General features: G+C 38.5%; 3 protein-coding genes across 3 annotated transcripts; 1 reads left to right on the top strand and 2 right to left on the bottom strand.

Moving 5' to 3' along the window:
• Nucleotides 1–541: 541 nt before the first annotated feature.
• On the top strand, nucleotides 542–4,306 carry LOC129429569 (C-signal). Its single transcript, XM_055186364.2, has 6 exons — nucleotides 542–789; nucleotides 860–914; nucleotides 1,001–1,188; nucleotides 1,280–1,444; nucleotides 1,565–1,675; nucleotides 4,035–4,306. The coding sequence occupies exons 1-6, from the start codon at nucleotides 649–651 to the stop codon at nucleotides 4,146–4,148; spliced, it is 774 nt and encodes a 257-aa protein (XP_055042339.2). The 5' UTR covers nucleotides 542–648; the 3' UTR covers nucleotides 4,149–4,306.
• LOC129429544 (E3 ubiquitin-protein ligase TRIM39) lies at nucleotides 4,065–10,023 on the bottom strand. Its single transcript, XM_055186313.2, has 6 exons — nucleotides 8,229–10,023; nucleotides 7,896–7,991; nucleotides 7,590–7,820; nucleotides 7,235–7,257; nucleotides 7,034–7,152; nucleotides 4,065–5,148 (listed from the first exon to the last, which is right to left on the bottom strand). The coding sequence occupies exons 1-6, from the start codon at nucleotides 8,754–8,756 to the stop codon at nucleotides 4,589–4,591; spliced, it is 1,557 nt and encodes a 518-aa protein (XP_055042288.2). The 5' UTR covers nucleotides 8,757–10,023; the 3' UTR covers nucleotides 4,065–4,588.
• Nucleotides 10,024–10,712: 689 nt separating this feature from the next.
• gipc1 (GIPC PDZ domain containing family, member 1) lies at nucleotides 10,713–19,048 on the bottom strand. The gene is made up of 7 exons (XM_073856897.1): nucleotides 18,853–19,048; nucleotides 18,018–18,503; nucleotides 17,753–17,938; nucleotides 14,546–14,722; nucleotides 14,355–14,465; nucleotides 12,952–13,033; nucleotides 10,713–12,830 (listed from the first exon to the last, which is right to left on the bottom strand). Exons 2-7 carry the CDS (start codon nucleotides 18,315–18,317, stop codon nucleotides 12,679–12,681), a joined length of 1,008 nt encoding a protein of 335 aa, XP_073712998.1. The 5' UTR covers nucleotides 18,318–18,503; nucleotides 18,853–19,048; the 3' UTR covers nucleotides 10,713–12,678.
• Between the last annotated feature and the right edge of the window lie 1,104 nt (nucleotides 19,049–20,152).

The following is a 20,152-nucleotide window of genomic DNA, read 5'->3' as shown; positions in this document are numbered from 1 at the left end:
TCCATTCCGCGTTTTACATACAGCCTTGACGTCCACGCTGTTGCCTCCACAAAATCCATTCCACTTGGCTCATGAGTCCATAAAGTTTAAACTCAGTTACGCGTTTTAGCTAAATTTCGACCGCAACACAACAAGGTAAAGTGTTTAGGCTATAAAAGCAATTGTTTAATTAAAACTCACCAGAATACAAGATAATGGGATCTACTCCAGAAAATGTTTTGGACCCACCCACATTTTTTGCTTCTGACGCCCATGCCTGTGGCCGTTTCTCGACCCCCTTTTTTTATAAGGCTGCAGCCTCCGGAGGTCGCATATCTAGGCTGCATACGTCATAAGGTCTGTCTTATTTCAGACTATTAACAATTAAAAAGTTGAGTTTTATTCTTACTTAATCGTAAATTGTTGTAATATGCTTATAACTTGCGAATGTAATGCTCAGTTAACTTTAATAAACCAGGCTTGTTGTGGTATGCTGCCTGCATGTGCGACCCTGCGGAGGCTGCAGCCTACTGACTGGGAATCGCTCTGGGAGTATGAGCTTATAAAGCAGGAAGTTGGAACAACTTTCACCATAAAATTTCACAACACATTATTGCAATACGGTCTCACATATAACGCTGTATCCAGAAGCAGTGTGGTAGACTAAAAATGGCCACATTAAAGTCATGCAGTGCTCTGGTCACAGGAGCCAACCGGGGATTGGGTTTGGAAATGGTTAAGCAACTTCTCGAAGCCCACTGCTCGAAAATATTTGCTGGATGTCGGGACCCAGACGGGCCAAATTCTGAGGTGAGTGCTCGTAAGATAAGCACAGATGTCTAAACAAATGTGTTTAATTATTTACGTTATCTTTTTATAGTCACTGAGAGAACTGGCCAGTAAACATCCGAGTATTTTGACTATTGTGCGTCTAGGTAAATGTGATTTTTATTTACATTAGAATGTAATGCTTTTGTGTTTTAAACATATTTTGACACAGTTTCATTTGCATGACCTTTAGATGTCACTGATGCACGCAGTATCAAAGAGTCCGCCGAGAAAGTGTCGTCTTTACTGGGGAATAGCGGCTTAAATCTGCTGGTGAATAATGCAGCCGTGCTGAAACAAAAAAGCATGCTGACCGCCACAGTGGAGGACATGCAGGACAACTTCAACACCAATGTGATAGGACCTATGTTAGTCATTAGGGTAAAGATGAACAGTTCATTGATCCAAAGTGTTCAGGTTCAACAGAAAATTAATGAAATGCAATGTGAAAAATCCCTCAATGTTTCATCAGGAGTATTTGCCATACCTGCGTGCAGCAGTTAAAGCCAGTGGTAAAGCAGGGTTGTCATGTGATAAAGCAGCTATTGTCAACTTCTCCGATTCAGATACATCCTCCATGAGCATCGTGCCAACAATAGAGTCACCATTTCCCCTCTTCCCTTACAGCATCAGCAAGGTACCCAAAAACCATAAAAGCATCATTCAATGCAAAATATGAATAAACCCTAATTTAAACACTCAATTTTGTTTAAAGCCGAGTTTTGGCTTCGTGTTTGAATGTTTGATTTTCTTTCAGGCAGCTCTCAACATGTTAACAGTGTGTTCGGCTATGGAGTTGAAAGAAGATGAGATCCTCTGCGTTTCCATTCATCCTGGATGGGTGAAGACCGACATGGGGGGAGATAAGGTAAATTTAGATCCAGAAAGCTAAATCACTATAACGGGTTTGGCCTTTAACCTCATGTGCGTTTACTGTCATATGAAATTGGTTAAACATTAAAAATTTTCCTTTGAACTCATCTGTCGACTTTGTTTTAAATGCATGTACTTCTGATAAACGGGATGGTTGGGAATTCAATACACTCTCACAAAAAGTGTTACTGGGATAAAACCCTTTCAAAAACTAAACTTTTGTACTGCATAGTTACATATCTGCACCGAAATGTATCCAATCAACCATTGAATCAATGTTAAAAACTGTTAATTTATCAATGTTAAATGCATTGAATTAAATATCACGTTTGTATCCAACATTAATGTCAAAAACATATTGAACAAAAAATCATTGTGGTGATCAGTGTTTGCTTTAGTCGGGCCCTTGACTCTTGTGTTTTCGCATTAAGTTTTCTTTGGTTGTTGAAACGGTGAAAGCATCTGTTGTTTCAAAGATAACAACGACCTTATTGGATCTTTATGATGATTTTATCATCATATGTGGTGTTTATGATGTGTTATCATGTGATACTACAGTGTTATAGCTGTTTTAAGTTTATGAATGATCAAATAAACTCAGAAAAGTTATGTTAGCGAAACAATCTCTCACATCATGAATCAATGTATCGAAATCAACAACAGAAATAAGCTTCATGCTGCAATGTATGATGGGTATCAACATAGTACTAAACTTATCCATGACTCCCAGCATGCATCCCGTTGCATTTTAACGGCTGATAGTTTGATGTCTGTCACCATTGTTGTGGTTTGTAGGATGAGTGATGATGATGTGAAGTTTGTCAACCTTTTTTCTGTTTTGTCACAGTGCATTTGCAGTGAAGAATATTTATAACAGTTATAAAAAGATCAACTTCATCATTTAGGCCTAGTCCACACGTATTTTAATAACCAGATTTTTTCCTCCAAAAAAATTCCCGTCCACACATGCTCTGTTTAAAAGAAATCTCCGTTCACATGATAAAGCAAAAACACACTATCAAGCGCTGTCACCAGCAGGCGTGATATAACCCAAATCGTAAAGCCACCATGGCCAATCAGAAGCCTAACAAAAGTGACGTCGCAATAGTGATGGGAGAAGCTTCGAATTAACTGAACCAATTGCTTCGAAAATTGATTCAGTTTTTCGAAGCAGTTCGAAACACCACACACGCTGGCCACCCCTGCTGGTCAAAATAGTGTAAAAGCACATATGTCCAAACATTTTACATTTTTTTAACAAAATAATAGCAAGATTTGTATTAAAATATGTTACAGAAATTATTTAACTTAATTAAGACTTAGTTAAAAGTCTATTATATGTTTTTAGTTTAATTTAGGGCAAACAAATCATTAAAACTAACTCCCTTTTTAATTATGCACATTTTTGTCATTAAATCTGTCTATAAACAAAAAGTAGACAAAATGGCAGTGTTATTAGTCAGAAGGATAAATGTTTTATGACCTTTCAAAATAAAACTGACCCGAGTTCACCTAAACATATTAGACACTGGTCATGTGAACAACTCCCCCTAGTGGTGAACCATCGGATTTTCGAAACGTTTCGAAACAGTTATGACATAATGAAGCCTCGTTTGCTAAAATCACGTGACTTGGGCCAGTTTGAAACAAGCTCCGAACCACTGATTCGAAACAAAAGATTTGTAAATGTTTCGAAGCCTCGTGAAGCAGTGCTTCGAAAACGACCATCACTACATCGCAAGGCAAAAACCCGGTTTTACTGTCTACACAACAACACTGCAACCGGTGTTTCTTAAAATTCTCACACTGACAGGGGTTTTCAAAAATGTTCGGTTTCTGTGCCCTGATACTGCGTTTTTGTGTGGACGAACAGCCGATCCGCGTAAAAAAAGTCAGAGTTTTAAAAATACCTGTGTCCGTGTGGACTAGGCCTTAGAACAGCTTAACGTCATTTCAGCTTGACAACTATCATAGAAAGCAACCAACAAAACATTAACTTTGAACAATATTTTTCTTTATCAGCACATACGTGTTCTTAGTAAAACACATAAAAAAATCTCTGAAAAACTAAAAAAATAACCATTTAGGGAAAGTCAAGGGCCCAGACAAACAAACACTGATCACCATAATTGTGGTTTGTTGAAATTTCAATCTTTTTCAACATTAATGAGGGAGCAAACGTGATTGATATTGATTCAATGCATTTAAGATGGATAATGATTGCTTGCTATCTGGGATCTTATATATTAATGTTAATTAACCCTTAAAGTCCCTCACAAAAGCAGGGTGATGGTCTCTTTTATTTATTCTATTTATTAACTCCATGAATGTTTTTTCCTTTTTTTATCAATCAGGCACCTCTTGAACCGAGAGAAAGTGTGGAGGGGATTCTGCGTGTCATTAGCGGTCTCACTGACAAACAGAATGGTTTATTCATTGACTACACTGGAAAAATAATGCCCTGGTAAAGCTGACAACGACACATCTGGAAGGTCACTAAAGGGCTGCTTCAGTTGCCTTATTTCACAGAGAGGATCTCATTTACTCTTTTTTTAAATTCTCATTATTCTGGTTTGACATTTTGTAACATTGATCACACTTTGCATAAATGTAAGTGCAAACACAATTTGTTTCGCTTGACTTATTTAACTTTATTGATTTTCTGAAATGGATGAGTTGGGCTGAATGAAAGCTCCATCAGTACTGTTTAAAAAGCATCCCAGTATCTCATGAAGTTGGCTTAAATATAAAATTAAAAAGGAACAAAATAATTCTTTGGGCACTGCAAATAGTTTTAAAATGTATAAGACAGCAATAGTGAAGAATAAGCAGGTGCATCCACACTTTTGACTGTTTTTTTATATAACTAAAGTGAAAATACAAAAACATTGCTCATCTAGGATATCTGTCACCAGGTGGCGCTGTTCCATACTGCCACTCTTACAGGACAGATCTTTAGCGGGCCTGGATTGTTCCCATTAACATTTGCACCCGGACAGAAAAAAGGAAACATCTTCTCAGTAAAATGGTCCTTAAATGTGTAGATCAGTGTCGTGTCCACCGAGTCGAAGAAGCTGACCTCTCCAGCCCCGTAGTCGATCTTCACACGAACCCGTTCCAGGTGACCCTTCACCTCGAGTGGTGTGTGTGGAGTGGTCATTGCCGTGTATTTCCCATCTGAGAGCGCGATGGTCCAGAATCCTCCTTCTGGACAGCCGGAGATTTTTCCTTTCCTGGCTATGGATGCTTTGGCCACACCTATGACCCAGTCATTGTTCTGGCCCACGTCCACCTCCCAGGAATGACATCCTGAGGTGAAACTCTTGGATCCTAGCACAAAAACAAAGTGATCGAAGCGCTCAGGGTTATCTGGAAGCTGTTTCATTGTCCCTGTGTTAGAAACACTTGTAAGGTTCTTGCTGAGAGACAGACAGGGGTACGCCGTGTTTGGGTCCAATGTCACGAAAGCTAAACGAGAGAGAAAGCAAACATGTCATGAAGTTGTGTGTAATTCTTGAAGTGTTTTCAGCTTTAACAGCAGATAATATATGAATATAAAAGGATAATAGGAGCATCAAAGTTTGATGACCTTCCTCAAGATATCAAGGTTATATTTTCACAGAATGACCTTTACATTTTATGTAGGATGATTTTATGTAGAAAACAGTAAATCATACACAAAAAAAATGACTTTAGCTGGGTTTTCACAGGCAGGCTCACATATTAATCAATGTTTCAAATGCATATAAAAATTATAGATATACGTAGGCTTATAGATATAAATTTACATCATGTTAAACACGCAGCATACACCTTTAGATTCAAGCGTTTTTTAAAGATTTTTTTCATTTAAGTGATTCTAAACCTTTATACACACATATACACTCACCTAAAGGATTATTAGGAACACCTATTCAATTTCTCATTAATACAATTATCTAATCAACCAATCACATGGCAGTTGCTTCCTGGTCAAGACAATCTCCTGAACTCCAAACTGAATGTCAGAATGGGAAAGAAAGGCGATTTAAGCAATTTTGAGCATAGCTGTTGGTGCCAGACGAGCGGGTTTGAGTATTTCACAATCTGCTCAGTTACTGAGATTTTCACGCACAGCCATTTCTAAGTTTAACGAAGAATGGTGTGAAAAGAGAAAAACATCCAGTATGTGGCAGTCCTGTGGGCGAAAATGCCTTGTTGACGTTAGAGGTCAGAGGAGAATGAGCCGACTGATTCAAGCTGATAGAAGAGAAACTTTGACTGAAATATCCACTCGTTACAACCGAGGTATGCAGCAAAGCATTTGTGAAGCCACAACACGCACAACCTTGAGGCGGATGGGCTACAACAGCAGAAGACCCCACCGGATACCACTCATCTCCACTACAAATAGGAAAAAGAGGCTACAATTTGCACGAGCTCACCAAAATTGGACAGTTGAAGACTGGAAAAATGTTGCCTGGTCTGATGGGTCTCGATTTCTGTTGAGATATTCAGATTGTAGAGTCAGAATGAGAACATGGATCCATCATGCCTTGTTACCACTGTGCAGGCTGGTGGTGGTGTAATGGTGTGGGGGATGTTTTCTTGGCACACTTCAGGCCTCTTAGTGCCAATTGGGCATCATTTAAATGCCACGGCCTACCTGAGCATTGTTTCTGACCATGTCCATCCCTTTATGAGCACCATATACCCATCCTCTGATGGCTACTTCCAGCAGAATAATGCACCATGTCACAAAGCTCGAATCATTTCAAATTGGTTTCTAGAACATGACAATGAGTTCACTGTACTTAAATGGAGCTCCGTGCATCTGGATGTGCATCCCACAAATCTCCATCAACTGCAAGATGCTATCCTATCAATATGGGCCAACATTTCTAAAGAATGCTTTCAGCACCTTGTTGAATCAATGCCACGTCGAATTAAGGCAGTTCTGAAGGCGAAAGGGGGTCAAACACAGTATTAGTATGGTGTTCCTAATAATCCTTTAGGTGAGTGTAATTTAATAGGTAGACTGAGTAATTTAATGCTAAAATAGTTTTAATTCATTTAAACCATATTTAAAAACCATGAAGCTGCACTCTCTCGCAAACTCAAAATATTACAGTACCCTTGTTTGCTGGTAGGTGCCCCCCAATTACAAATGTGAAACTCTGCCTATGCAACTAACATGAAATTTGACAAGTTTTTTTATCTTGCAAATTTTGTAGAACCAACCAATTTTGACAACTTTCTTTGAATGCATTTTGGAGAATTCCTCTTCCCACAATTCATGACTCATTCATTGAAACACAATTTTTAATTGTCGTCATATTGATCTCCATCATCTGGACATGAATGTAGTACTCACTGTGTTCCACCATAGTCTGCATGTTCTCCCACACTCTGAACTTCAGAGAGCTGATGTGTTCTGCAACGTTGATCAGACAGTCGGGGACGTTTTCTGGTTCTTGAAATGTTATCTGAGATCTGTAAAGGAAGCAAGTCAGTTTAGTTATAAATCTACATCAATCCATCAAACAAACACTTTATATTTAAAGTCTACAATTACCTCTTCTTTAAATTCCTGTAGTTCTGTGGAAAACAGTAAGACAGGTAAATTTAATGATATACATTTTTTTAAGCGAATAACCCTACTGAAAATACCATGTTAAACCAGTCTAGGCCAATTTTTTGCTGTTCAGGCTGGAAGACCAGCTGACCCACCAGCTTTGTCAGGCTGGGTGGACCACCTACTTCCATTTTAAACCAGCATAGCCAAGTGGGCCAAGCTTCTAGCCTGGTCAAGCTGGTGAGTCAGCTGGTCTTCCAGCCCGATCGGTTAGAAGTGTCCCAAACCCATCTAAAACCAGCCTGGGGGTCTTTCCAGTAGGGAGAGATCAGTTGACCATCCAAACACAGCTTACCTGCATAAAGACAATGTTGTCATTAGCGATCTCGTTTTCAATGGCCACCACCGTGTGAGAAAAGGTAAGTATATCACGAGTGATGGCATCCGCTTTTTTCTTCATCGCCTGTTTTTTGGCCTCTTCTTCTTCAGCAAGATGAGAGATTCGTGCAGCCTCCTCCAAAAGAAGAAACTGGCGGAGCTCCTCAAACTCATCACGAATCTGTTTCTCGGTCTGCTGCCTTTGATTCTGTCACACAAATTAGCATACACATCAGCTGCTGGTACTGTTGATGCGTCACGTTTGTACTTTCTTGGTCGTTACCTTGATGTGTACAGTGATGTCATCGCATTCCTGTTTGGCTTCATAGAGCCGTCTGAGACTTTTCTTGAGAGGAACGACGATCTGTCGCATTTCCTCCTAGAGAAGCAGACAAACAGGAGTGACACTTAACCGTAACCAGTAAAGTAACACATACACGGTGTAATGACAATTTTGTTATAAAAACAGTTGTAATATAATTTTTTTTTAAGCCAGACAGCAGATGACTCCGGGCCAGATCCGCACCAGAGCTGCTGACTTCAGTGCGGATCTGGCCCAGATTCTTCCGCTGACTAAGTAAAGAACAAATCCAACATCGTTACGATTCTGCATTACCTTGAGATCGTTCGCAGCCTCTTCTAAAGGACAAACGCTGTGACCCTGATGTTTTTTAGAGGTCTGACAGACGCAACACAGAACCTCTTCATCATACTGACAGAACAGTTTGAGTCCCTCGCCATGAGCAGCACAAAGAGCCTCCGGTTTGGATGCACCGTTGGCTAAATCAGACCCGGCTCCGGCAGGTTGTTTCTGCTCCTTTAAGATGGCATCGCACACGTTCTTCAAAGCCAGACTCACTGTGGGTTCTGTCAGGGAACATTTCCTCCTGCAGACCGGACATTCCCGCTTGGCTGCCTTCTTGTTCCAGAAGTGCTGAAGGCAGAGACGACAAAAGCTGTGGCTGCACTTCAGTACCACAGGATCGCTGAAGATCTCGCAGCAGACCGGACAAGAAAGCTCGTCCTCCAAAGCCGATTTGGATTGGGAAGACAGAGCTCTCGGACGCAGGGCTGAAGTCACTTTGGGACTTGGAAGGATGTTGGATCTTCCAGGTTGAGAAGCAGCTCTTGGTCGCAAAGGCATGGCTGCCTGAGGTCGTTTTAGTGTAGTGGTAATTCCCAATGTTTCCCGTTGACTGCCGTATGTTAAGCTAAATCACAAGACTCCCACAAGCAGCGACACTTTCCAGGAAAAAAGACTGACCCTTTATAGAGCCCGTCCATCTATTCGGAGAAGTCGGTCTTTGACCACACCTCGTTACTTTTGAGTGGCTTTACAGCAGAGTAATATTTGTTCTTGCATCATTACTGGATCAACCGGTGCTCGAGGGAAAAACAAGCTTTGATCCGTGAAATGTTTGGTGTAAGCATTCTTGTTTTGGATACTCGGGCAGTGTGATTGCAATAGATTTTTCCAAATGCTGGATTCTAAGCTATTGGTGTTTATAGTCATTTCAAAGACCTTTCGACAATTATTTCGTCTAGCAAAAAGTCCAACAGTGGACACACATGGATTACCATGAAGTATTTGCTAAATTTTTTTTTATTTTATATGATGGAAGTGACGATAGGTTTGTGTGTATATTTTAATGATGAATTGTCATGTTTAAAAATACTTCAACATTTACAATAATCAGTGCAAGTTAGTACGGTTACAAATCCACAGGGAATGCATTTAGTGAACGTAAAATGTCCTTGGTTAAGGTTATTCAGCGAAGGAGAACGCAACCCAATGTTTCAATGAACAACCGACGCAAAGCACATTCCAGAGCACAAAAATAAACTCGCACAACTAATTTCCTTTACTTTAATAGTACTGAGAAACTCATCTAACAATACAATTTGGTGCAATACTATTGTGCCTGAAATAAAAACATACTCCTATAATGATTATTGCCATAAAGGTAGTACAGTGTAACATGAAACCATTAAAACCATAACATTAACTATAAATTCAAAGCTACACTTGTAGCTTTACAGCATGTAAAAAGTAACACCAAAACCAGATCAGCAAGAAGATAAAACATTCGACTAAATAATAAACGAAATATAAAGTTTGACGTTTTAACATGATCCGTATATTTTACATTTTAAACATGCTCTGATGATACAGATGTGAAATACTACAGTGTTGAACTGCCTGGTTAAAAAAACAATAGAGTTGTCACAATAAATTCGTGCACAACAGCTACACATTTTAAACACTTATTGAATGTAGTGTCATTTTTGTAGGGGTGCGTAACGATTAATCGCAACCAATCGTTTGCAGAATAAAAGTTTTTGTTCACATCATATATTTATAGTATATATGTGTGTTTGTTCTGTGTATAATTATATTGTATATATAATTATACACAATGTATACATATATACACATTTATATATAAGAAAAATATAAATGTGTATATACATTTTTTTATATTTATATATAATTTGTATTATATATAAATATATATTCTACAAATAATTTCTTACAATTATGCATGCATGTGCGTGTATTTATATATATACATCATTAATATACACGTTACACACAAAAATATATATGATGTGAACAAAACCGTTTATTCTGCAACCGATTAGTCGCGATTAATCGTTATGCAGCCCTACATTTTTGTAAAACCACTTAATTCACTTTGGGATTTACATAGGGTTGGGTGATATCAAACAAAGCAGCATCTGAATAGGATTGTAATGTAGATTTTATTCGTCCAAGTTTCACGATTCCTCTCAGCAGCAAAAATGCTCTTGGAGTCTTAATAATTTTCGTTAATCCATTTGGACTGTTGATTGAGTAGTTGTTTCAAATATGCTTTTAATTGACCCTTCGCTTCGCTATTATGTCATGGATATATCCCTCGAATGTGTGCCCTCCCTTTTGTTTTGCTCTCTCAAATATTTCCCCTGTTTGCCAAAAATGACTAATTATCTCCTTGGGAATGTCTGACACCGGTGCAAACATACTGTGATAGACTTTCCAGGCGCAAAAGCTTGTCAGGCATAGCAACAGTAACTAAGGAGGGCAGGGCTTAGCAAAGGGTCAATTTCTGAAAAATTCACATATATCGCAAAAAAATTAAGCTTGCATGAGGTGGTTTTCAGGTCATTCGAAAAAGAAATATATGTTGCAAAATGAAAATAGTTTTTCGCATTTACAGATCACACGACTTAAGGATGCGAAAGTGCGTACTATAACCTCCTAGAAATTGCTAACAATTAAAAGGGGCTTTCCTCACCCTTAACGCTTGAAAAACACGTTTGCGTTATCTTTGATTAAAAATAACGGCTAGTGCTATAGCTGCGATACACATAAACCTAACGGCATGTTTTTTAACGACTTATTGCAAAAAAATTACGTTTTAGTCGCATAACATCAATTAACGGAAACGTTGTCAATTCGCAATAAACATAGAATTTTTTTGCGCAAATCTGTAATGGAAACCAGCTAATGACTCAATGAGTACGTTTACATGCACAGAATAAGTGGATACTATCAAAAATCTGCTTATTATAGAAAACATGCGTTTACATGCAAATCAATAAGCCGGCTATGCAGACAACTGCGTTTACATGGGACTTGGAGAATGATCAGTTTTCTCGCAGGCAGTGACGTCACCACCTATAGTACATAATAGTCATTCAAAAAGCCGACGGCATGTCTGTCTTAAGCTGTACTGTTGTATCTCTTCTCGTAAATGTAACATGAGCTTCTATTTTCTTAGTTTCTCTGCCAATTGCTTTAGTCGAGCGGAGACTTTTATGCGTTACTTTGCGCTTACTTCCGCGTATGACGTTTATCTTTCATACGCGGAGACATGCGCACATGGACAAAACCGTGAGAAAGCCTGTTAAAGTGTATACATGCCACGCGAAATCGGCGTAATGAGCAATAAACTACCTGTGCCGATCGGTTTTTGCTTACGCCGTTTATGGGCTTTCGCCGGAAAAGGAAAACCGTTTTACGCGTTTACATGACCCCACACGTTATCAGTTTATTAAGCATAATCGGCGTAAGACTGTGCATGTAAACGCACTAAATTAATTAATTCGAAACTTACATTTGTATTATCACTCAAAAATGTTCAAAGATGTCAGTTTTGGTATGTAAAAAAATGACGTAGTAAAATATACTTTATGTAGGTTAATACTGCTTTATATTACAATAGTTTTTTGGTACATATGAATGAAAATGAGTAAATTGCATTCTTGTGTTTAGTTTAACACATTATGCCTACAAAATACTTCGTTTTAATTCGTGCAGTAAACATTTTTAGAAATCTCACCCAACCCTACATGTCCTCCATATTCTCTCCATCAAATACTGTAACAGCTAAATTACTGTTCCTAATACTATCTAATACTGCTTTAACAGAAAGATTTCCTTATGTTTGGCATTAGAAGGTACATCACCACTCTCCTACGATGAAAACTTGTTTTATAGTTTTTTCCCCAACAGCTATTTCAACGGAAGTCACAGAACTGGGAATGTAAAGCACTAGAGGTCCATTGGAAGCAGTTGCAATGTACAATTCACCACCACGATTTCAAAGCCACTATAAATCCTTCATATAAAAGAGAACGTAACACATAAGACAGCACATGCTTGCGGGAATCATCGCACTGTAGTGTTGATAACACCAATTGTCCATAACTTTGTAACAGGACAGGGCAGATACACACAATGGAGGTCGCAGACCAGCACAGCGTCTATATATCAGTCTGCACTGTGTGTTCTGCCTGCTGTGCCATAGCGTGCAATGTATACAGTGCAAGTGAAAGTCACAGTATGTAACAGAATAACATCGCAGGGATGGCCGAATCAAGGTAAACATCTTCAATTCATCTCATCACTCAACACTAAAACTTGTAAGACTCGACTTGAGCAAATCTAAATACAGCTTGAATACGTCATTCAACATAATGTCTTTATCCAGCTTAAAAAAAAAAACTACAGATGAACTACCGAAACAGCTCCCAAAAAATAAAAAGTTTTCCTAAAAGTAGTGTTACACGCGGCCGACCTTCGCGTCGCCTATGGCGCCCCACACATCGAACACAAATTCATCTGGAAATGCGAAGTCACCCAGAGTCTCGTCCAAAGCTTCGGCAAACTCATCCGGGTTCTTTTTATCCTTGCCGAGTTCCACCATCGTGGCCGCTGTAAAAATGCACGACAGTGAGAAATTAGTAAACATTGCATTTATTAAACATTTGATTTATTTATGCGGCTTGCAATTGTAAAAAAACAGTAACAGAATAAAAAACCCTTGTAAACGTACCAAGTTCACTGTCTCTTATGCCCATGTAGCTCTCCAAAAGATCATCCACTTTCTCAATAGCTTTTTCTTCAAATGCTGAGGGCTGCAATACCAAACAATAGTTATGCATTTTCATATAAATGTTTATTTTAATAGTTTCAAAGAAAAAAATAAATTAAATAAAGATGCATTATTTACTCATTTTGATTTTTATATATTTATGTTTATATATATTTGTGCTGCCTCACAAATTGCGACTAATCGTTTGCAGAATAAAAGTTTTTGTTTACATAACAGATGTGTGTGTACTGTGAATAATAATTATGTATGTATAAATACACACACATGTATAATTTTAAGAAAAAAATACATTTATATAGTAAATATTTATATATAATTTAAATTATATATAAATTAGGGCTGGGCATAGATTAATCTAGATTAATCTCATACAAAATAAAAGTAATTTTTTGCATAATATATGAGTTTGTAATGTGTGTAAATAATATTATGTATATTTAAACACAGACACATACATACATATATATAAGAAATGTTTTATTTAAATATCGTTTTTTATTTATTTATAATTTAGAATATATAAAAATATAAATAAATATATATACACACATGTAAATGTTTCTTAAATACATACATGAATGTGTGTGTATTTACATATACATAATAATTACACACAGCACAAACTCAAATGTTATGCAAAAAACAACTTTTATTTTGTATGAGATTATCTAGATTAATCTATGCCCAGCTCTAATATAAATGTATATACACATGCAAATGTTTCTCAATTATATACATGCGTGCGTGTGTGTGTGTTTGTGTATTTACACATAATTATTATACACAGTAGACCCACATATATTATGTAAACAAAAACTTTTATTTTGCAAATGATTAGTCGTTTATAATTATAATGTCAAAAACATTAATGTAATGTAAATGCATGTTAATGTTTATATATTACAAATGTTTTAAATTGGACAGATTTGGACAGGATAATAGCTCTGACACGTTATATTCACTACAGAGATTTCCATGAGATTACATTCATTTAGATTACTTTTCCAGCCCTGGAAACTACAGAACTGCACTGTGATTTTCCAGTGCTGGAAAAGTGATGTCAGTACCCTTATCTCAGGATCATGTTTTGCCAATTGAATCAATTTCTCAGTCCTCACCTCAACATGTTTAGTTTTGTGTGCATCCCTGTTTCATGCCGTTCAAGCAGGACAGGTAAACAAGCGCACGGGCCGTGTGTACCGTATCACGAGGCAGTTGGCGATATGCAAGCTTATCTCAAGATCTTCACAAACATATTTGCTAGAGGTGACCCATGACATGAAATGTAACTGAGCTCACCGTTGTACCCTTGAGCAAAGCACTTAATAAGCCAACAGTCTTACCAGTTCCTCCACGGTGGCCGGTCCTTTAGATCTCAGACGCAATGTTCCTCTGCCTGTTCCTAACTGTGCCGAGCCTGACCTGCTTCCAGAGCGCTGACTGATCATGTCGAACAAAAACACGTTTTAATGAACAAGCACATCAAATTCATTGCTCTTGGCAACCTAGTTAAAAAAATGTACGATTTACCGAATGCCTTCAAAGGTTCCACCATCTTCAAGACAAAGGTTTTTCCTTTGGGTAATTCCTTCAGCATTTTGGCAACCTCATAATGGCGACAGCCGATGAGTATCTGCCCGTTGATGGACTCGATCATGTCACCCACGTTGATGACTTGGATCTGATCAATAGTGCTGCCTTCTCTGATTCTCTGTAAAGGCAGCAGATGATTTTTAGCATCTCTTTAGGTTTATTTTATTTGTTTAGGCATGGGCTAATGGTATGATAATATAAACAATGCAACAGTGGTAGACATTTTGCTATACTGTTTATATTGCACAAACTATGGCTGTGTCTGAAATAGCCCCCTCGTTCACTATACCCTACATCAGTGTCCACTTGAACATAAATGTGTCTCAGAATTGTGTATACACAACCAACCTATAATGATAAAAATTCTCCCACCTATAGGGTCTCATAGATAAAGCCGTTTTTACTTTCGTTGCAGTATGATGTCACATTGTCCAAGCCAAGCCTACATTACCGCTAATTTGGCTAAAGCCTCATGGTGCATTCACACCAGCCGCGGTAGAGGTGGCAAAAACGTGCTATTTGCGCGTAGTTGGACGCTTAAACATTTGAGTTTACTCGCTTCATTCGCGCGTGACATTCTACTTATTTGAGACATTCACGTGGAAATTCGCGTCATGGGAGGGGCATCTACAACTCCGCTGAGATTATGCTCACTTTCTGTAATCACGTCACTACTACAGCAAGGTCCTGATTGGTTAACGCAGTGAAGTTTCGATTTTTCAACTCACGCTTTTCCCGCGGCAACGCTCAATTTGCGCGTAACCCACCCTGTTGCATGCCTAAAGGGCTCGTTATAGTCGTGCGTAGGTCCTACGGCGTAGCCGCGACGGCGTAGGTTCCGCGTCGATTTTCATTTATACACGCGCAAACCGCTGGTAGGCAGGATCCACGCGTGTAACCACAGTAGCAGCGCGACCGTCAGAGAAGAAGCAGCTTGGCAAGTTAACCCACAAACGAAGAAGAAACAGCAACTTGTTGTGTATGATTTAAGAAAACCAGCAATGATGGAAGTAAATAAACAGGGACTGTTGTTGCAGTTTGAGTTAAATCACTCCTCAACTTGGCTCATCTTTGTTTTCACCGTCGGAAATACCAATGACACAGTTTTTTTACCTGACGGGAGGGGTTCTGGTGGACCAATCACAGCGCTTGCGGTCCGCGTAGAACTGACGCGCTGTTAAAATTTTTGCGAGGTGCACGTCAGGCTACGCAGAGCTACGCACAGGCTACGGATAGAACTTACGCACGACTATAAATCAGGCTTAATTGTGTCTTTGCATTTACTTAACATGTAAATCACTCGCGCTTGCCACCTCTACCGTGTCTGGTGTGAACCCTGCATCAGACTGTTTTCACAGAAATCAGATCTATTTTAACCTAAAATGCTCACTTGTCTGTATAAATTATAAATGCACCTCTGGTAGGGGGCGAGGAGCAGTAGCTCAACTTGCATTTAAAGGTACACATACAAACAGCACAGTTTTGGTCCCACCCAAGTAGGGGCATTTTTGTCATGCTATAATTAATGATCTGTGGTGTATCTTGAGCTGAAATTTCACAGACACACGCCTGAGACTTAGATTACAACTTGTAAAAGGGTGCATAATAGGTCCCATTTAAAGGCGTGAATGAAAACGAGGACGCAGAGTGTTCCGGAAGCAGTGAATGGGGTAGCGACTAACTAATTATCGAAGTGCATTATTGGCTTGAATGAGTGCACTCAATAATGTCCATAATGATTGCGGAGACCATTACAAAATGACTGTCCCTTTAAATTGTGCACTATATAAAGGTATAGGGAGCTATTTCTGACCCAGCCTATATCAGAGTAGCCATCAGTGAGCAAGACTGCTTTTCTTTATTTATAACAGCACTAGACAATATAGAGGAGTGAAAAAATACAGAGCGAGACAAACATCCTAAGGAAATTTACAGTCACACATGCATATTTTGGATGATATTTAAAGGGGAAATATCATGAAAATCACTTTTCATGCTATAATTGGGTCCTAAGTGCTTATATCAACCTAGAAAATGTGAAAAAGATCAACCCAGTCACTTAGTTTTTGTAAACTATTCTCTGCCAGCATGTGAAAAAAATAGGTCAATGAAATTTGCCCCCACTTTTGTGAAGTCAGAAGGGGATCTTATTATAATAATACCGCCCCATAATCTGCAACTATCCAACCACAGCACTGCCCTTTAGTGCAGATAGAAAGAGAGAAAATAGACGGCACAATTGAGTTTCAATTTCAACAAACCACCATTATGCAGTCCTTCCAGAAAAACGCGGAGTTTTTTTGTGATTGTTGTGGGCAAAAATCCTCGATTTTGCGGAATGTTTTCTTAAAAAATGCGATGGAATATGCGGGATATTTATGCAATTTATGCGATGGAATTGCAGGAATTTGCGAAAATGGCAGAACTTGCAAAAGCAGCAATGATGTTCACGTCACGTAATCACGTCACTTCATAACGTTCCCATGGCAATAGAGGACACGGCTGCGCTTTTGAGAAGTAAATGCAACATTTTTCAACTTTCTGCTAATATATATATATGTGACTTTTTGCTACGAAAATGCGGAGATTATGAAATCATGCAAGCCCCGCATATTTTGTGCACGGAAATATGTAATTAATGCAGCGAAAGTGCGTCATATTTGGAAAAAATGAAGCCCCGCATAAATGCAGACTTTGGCTGATTATGCAATATATCGCGCGATCGCACAATCGCGTTTTTCTGGAGGGACTGATTATGGTGATCAGTGTTTACATTTCATGAGCTCATTTGCATTTAAAGGGACACCTAGAAACTGGTAACTTTAACATGTTATACTAAATTACACATGTGGGGTATTTTGAGCTAAGACTTCACATATGTAATCTGCGGACACCAAATATTTATTTTACATCTTATAAAAGTCTTGTGAAATGTCCACTTTAAGATGAACTCATCCAATCAGACAACATTAATGTTAAAACTATCAGTTTAATGATAAAGGCATAGAATTAAGCATTTTACTTTTAAATTTTTCTAGCACGAAAGTACCGTAAACCATCACTACTGTGAGGTAAAATTACTAATTAACATGAATTGACATTTTTGTCAGACATAGAAACAGGAACTTTTTTTTTAACTTTGTCTCACCTTAATAAAAGCATAGCCAGCTCCATTGTCAGTGATGGTGAGCCCAAGGGCATCTTCTCCTTTAAAGACATCCACCTCTTTCCTCTGGCCTTTCACGTGAGCGAATATAAAGTCCTCCAAACCAATCTGGCCACCCAAGAGTTTGTCCATATCCACTTTGTGAGTGTTCAGTGTGCAAAACATTACCTGAAAATACAGACGTATTCATTAATCAGGACAAAATGACAAACCTTAAAAATGTTTTGAAAGACAGCATGCACCTCACCTCCGTTGGAGGTATCCCAAAAGCCTCTCCTATCTTGGCATAAAGTTCACGCACGTTGCTGAAGCCCTCGATACGACCGGTGGGACTGCCGTGAGCCAGCTGGGTGTGGAAGATCAGACGAGGACGTAGGCTGGTCGGTGGAGGTGGCAGGCCCTCCTGGGTCGCTCCTCCGCCCAGGCTGACCCCACTACCATCCAGTCTATCCAGGCCTGAGACGTTCAGCCCGGCTCGGATCGGTTCTGCCTCCTCATTCTCTACCAGAGGAGATGCTTTCTTTCTGCGGCCCAATCCAAGAGGCATTTTAAATGGAGCTGCTGTCGTCCTTTATTGTACAGACACAAAGTTTTTTTATTTTTTATTGAGGGGATTGTGAACTGTCTTTAACTGGAGAGGTCTGTAGAAAGGCTTTATAGCCCGGTGCCCAAATCAAAGGAAGTCTCTGCCTGTGAGCTTTTTGGTTCAACCCATTCACAAGGAAATACACACCTAGGATACAAAAAAAAATGAGTTGGACAGTTATATTTATAACAAATATAATATACAACTTAAAATATAAACGGATTTTAAAATAAGATCTCGTTTGGGGCAATAACAATTTATGAATCAAAAACATAAAAGGCTTATCTGAGTTACACAAAAGCAAGCAAACTTGAACAGTTATATTACTAACATGAATTAAATTGTATCTACCAAACTAGTAAAAAAAACCTTTCAAGTATTAAAGTTCAGATCTCAATTAAAGCAGTCTGATATTTGTGTCACATCCTGAAGCTAAAGTAGCTAACAACAATGTGAATTAGCATGTTAGCAATCCTCTACATTTCACGACACTTACCCAACTAACAGACAGTGAGAAACCCGTAAACAAACCGGAATGTCGAGTTTAAATTGTATTTATTACAGAAGACAGATGTTGAGGAATTTAAAGGCGGGGGATTAGGAAGAATATTCTGGTATTTTAGATGAGGAGGGCGGATATCACATCACTCAACATAACCTGAAGCTCTTCCTTTACTGACCCGCATCACGACTCAAGCGCAGGCGCACTGCTGACACCTACAGACGAGACGGGATTACTACACCTAGTCTTATAAGGGGCAAACGGGACACATTTAATAGTATAGCATCTATTTCCTACCGAGTAAACCATCAAGAAATATTTGTAAGTATTTATTTGAATTGTTTATGTATATTTTGTCGCTTGTAGACGTCTCATTCAGCGCTTTGTTCCGTTGCTGTGATACGTCAACATCGCCGCCATATTGGACCGGGACTGCACACCAGCGAACAGAGAGAGAGCTGCGGCGGTTGTTTGGCGGGGAATTAAAGACTTACATGTTTATTTGTTTATTTTTTCGTTCGATTTTAATGACTTACGATCAACGTGGAGAACAAAAAGACAAGTAAATACTTCCAGAACAAACTTATGAATATGTTAAATATTGCATATGATAGGCCTACTTGTTTTTTGTGTTTTGCACATCAGATGGAGTTGCAATGTTATCATCATGATGATGTATAATATTGACCGAAATTTATATCTCACTCATTTTGGGATGAACAATAAACATATCTTTAACATGCAAGTCAAAGCCTTGTGAGATGTCAATCACCTTTATTAAAACTAAACTGGAAAACAGGATTTTTTAACATGTTTGAAAATATACATTTGCACAACATGCAAGCTGGCTGAAATGCAGGCCTCCGTCTGACCTCCGTGTACATTTCTGGCATAACTATCATTGCAAAGAAAGATCATACACTCTTAGAACGAATGTGTTAAAAACAACACATTAGTGTTGATTGTGGGACGACACACTAAATGCGTTGTCCCAGAATTCACCCATCACTGTGTTATTATTGAAACAACACATTTTGTGTTACTTTTAACACAACTTGTGTTATATTTTAACACAAAATAAACACAAAATGACACATAATGTGTTAAAATTACACATAATGTGTTAAAAGCTTAACGCACAAAGATGTGTAAAATATTAACACATCCTTTCTAAGAGTGTATCAGACGATATTCAATTTAATTCAATTTTATTTATATAGCGCTTTTCACAATTGGTAATTGTTTCAAAGCAGCTTTACATACAGACAATAGAAATAGCAACATACACCGGCTA

Source organism: Misgurnus anguillicaudatus, chromosome 19 (assembly GCF_027580225.2).
Source record: "Misgurnus anguillicaudatus chromosome 19, ASM2758022v2, whole genome shotgun sequence".
NCBI classification, from domain to species: Eukaryota; Metazoa; Chordata; class Actinopteri; order Cypriniformes; family Cobitidae; genus Misgurnus; species Misgurnus anguillicaudatus.
This window is presented reverse-complemented; position numbering and strand designations above follow the sequence as displayed.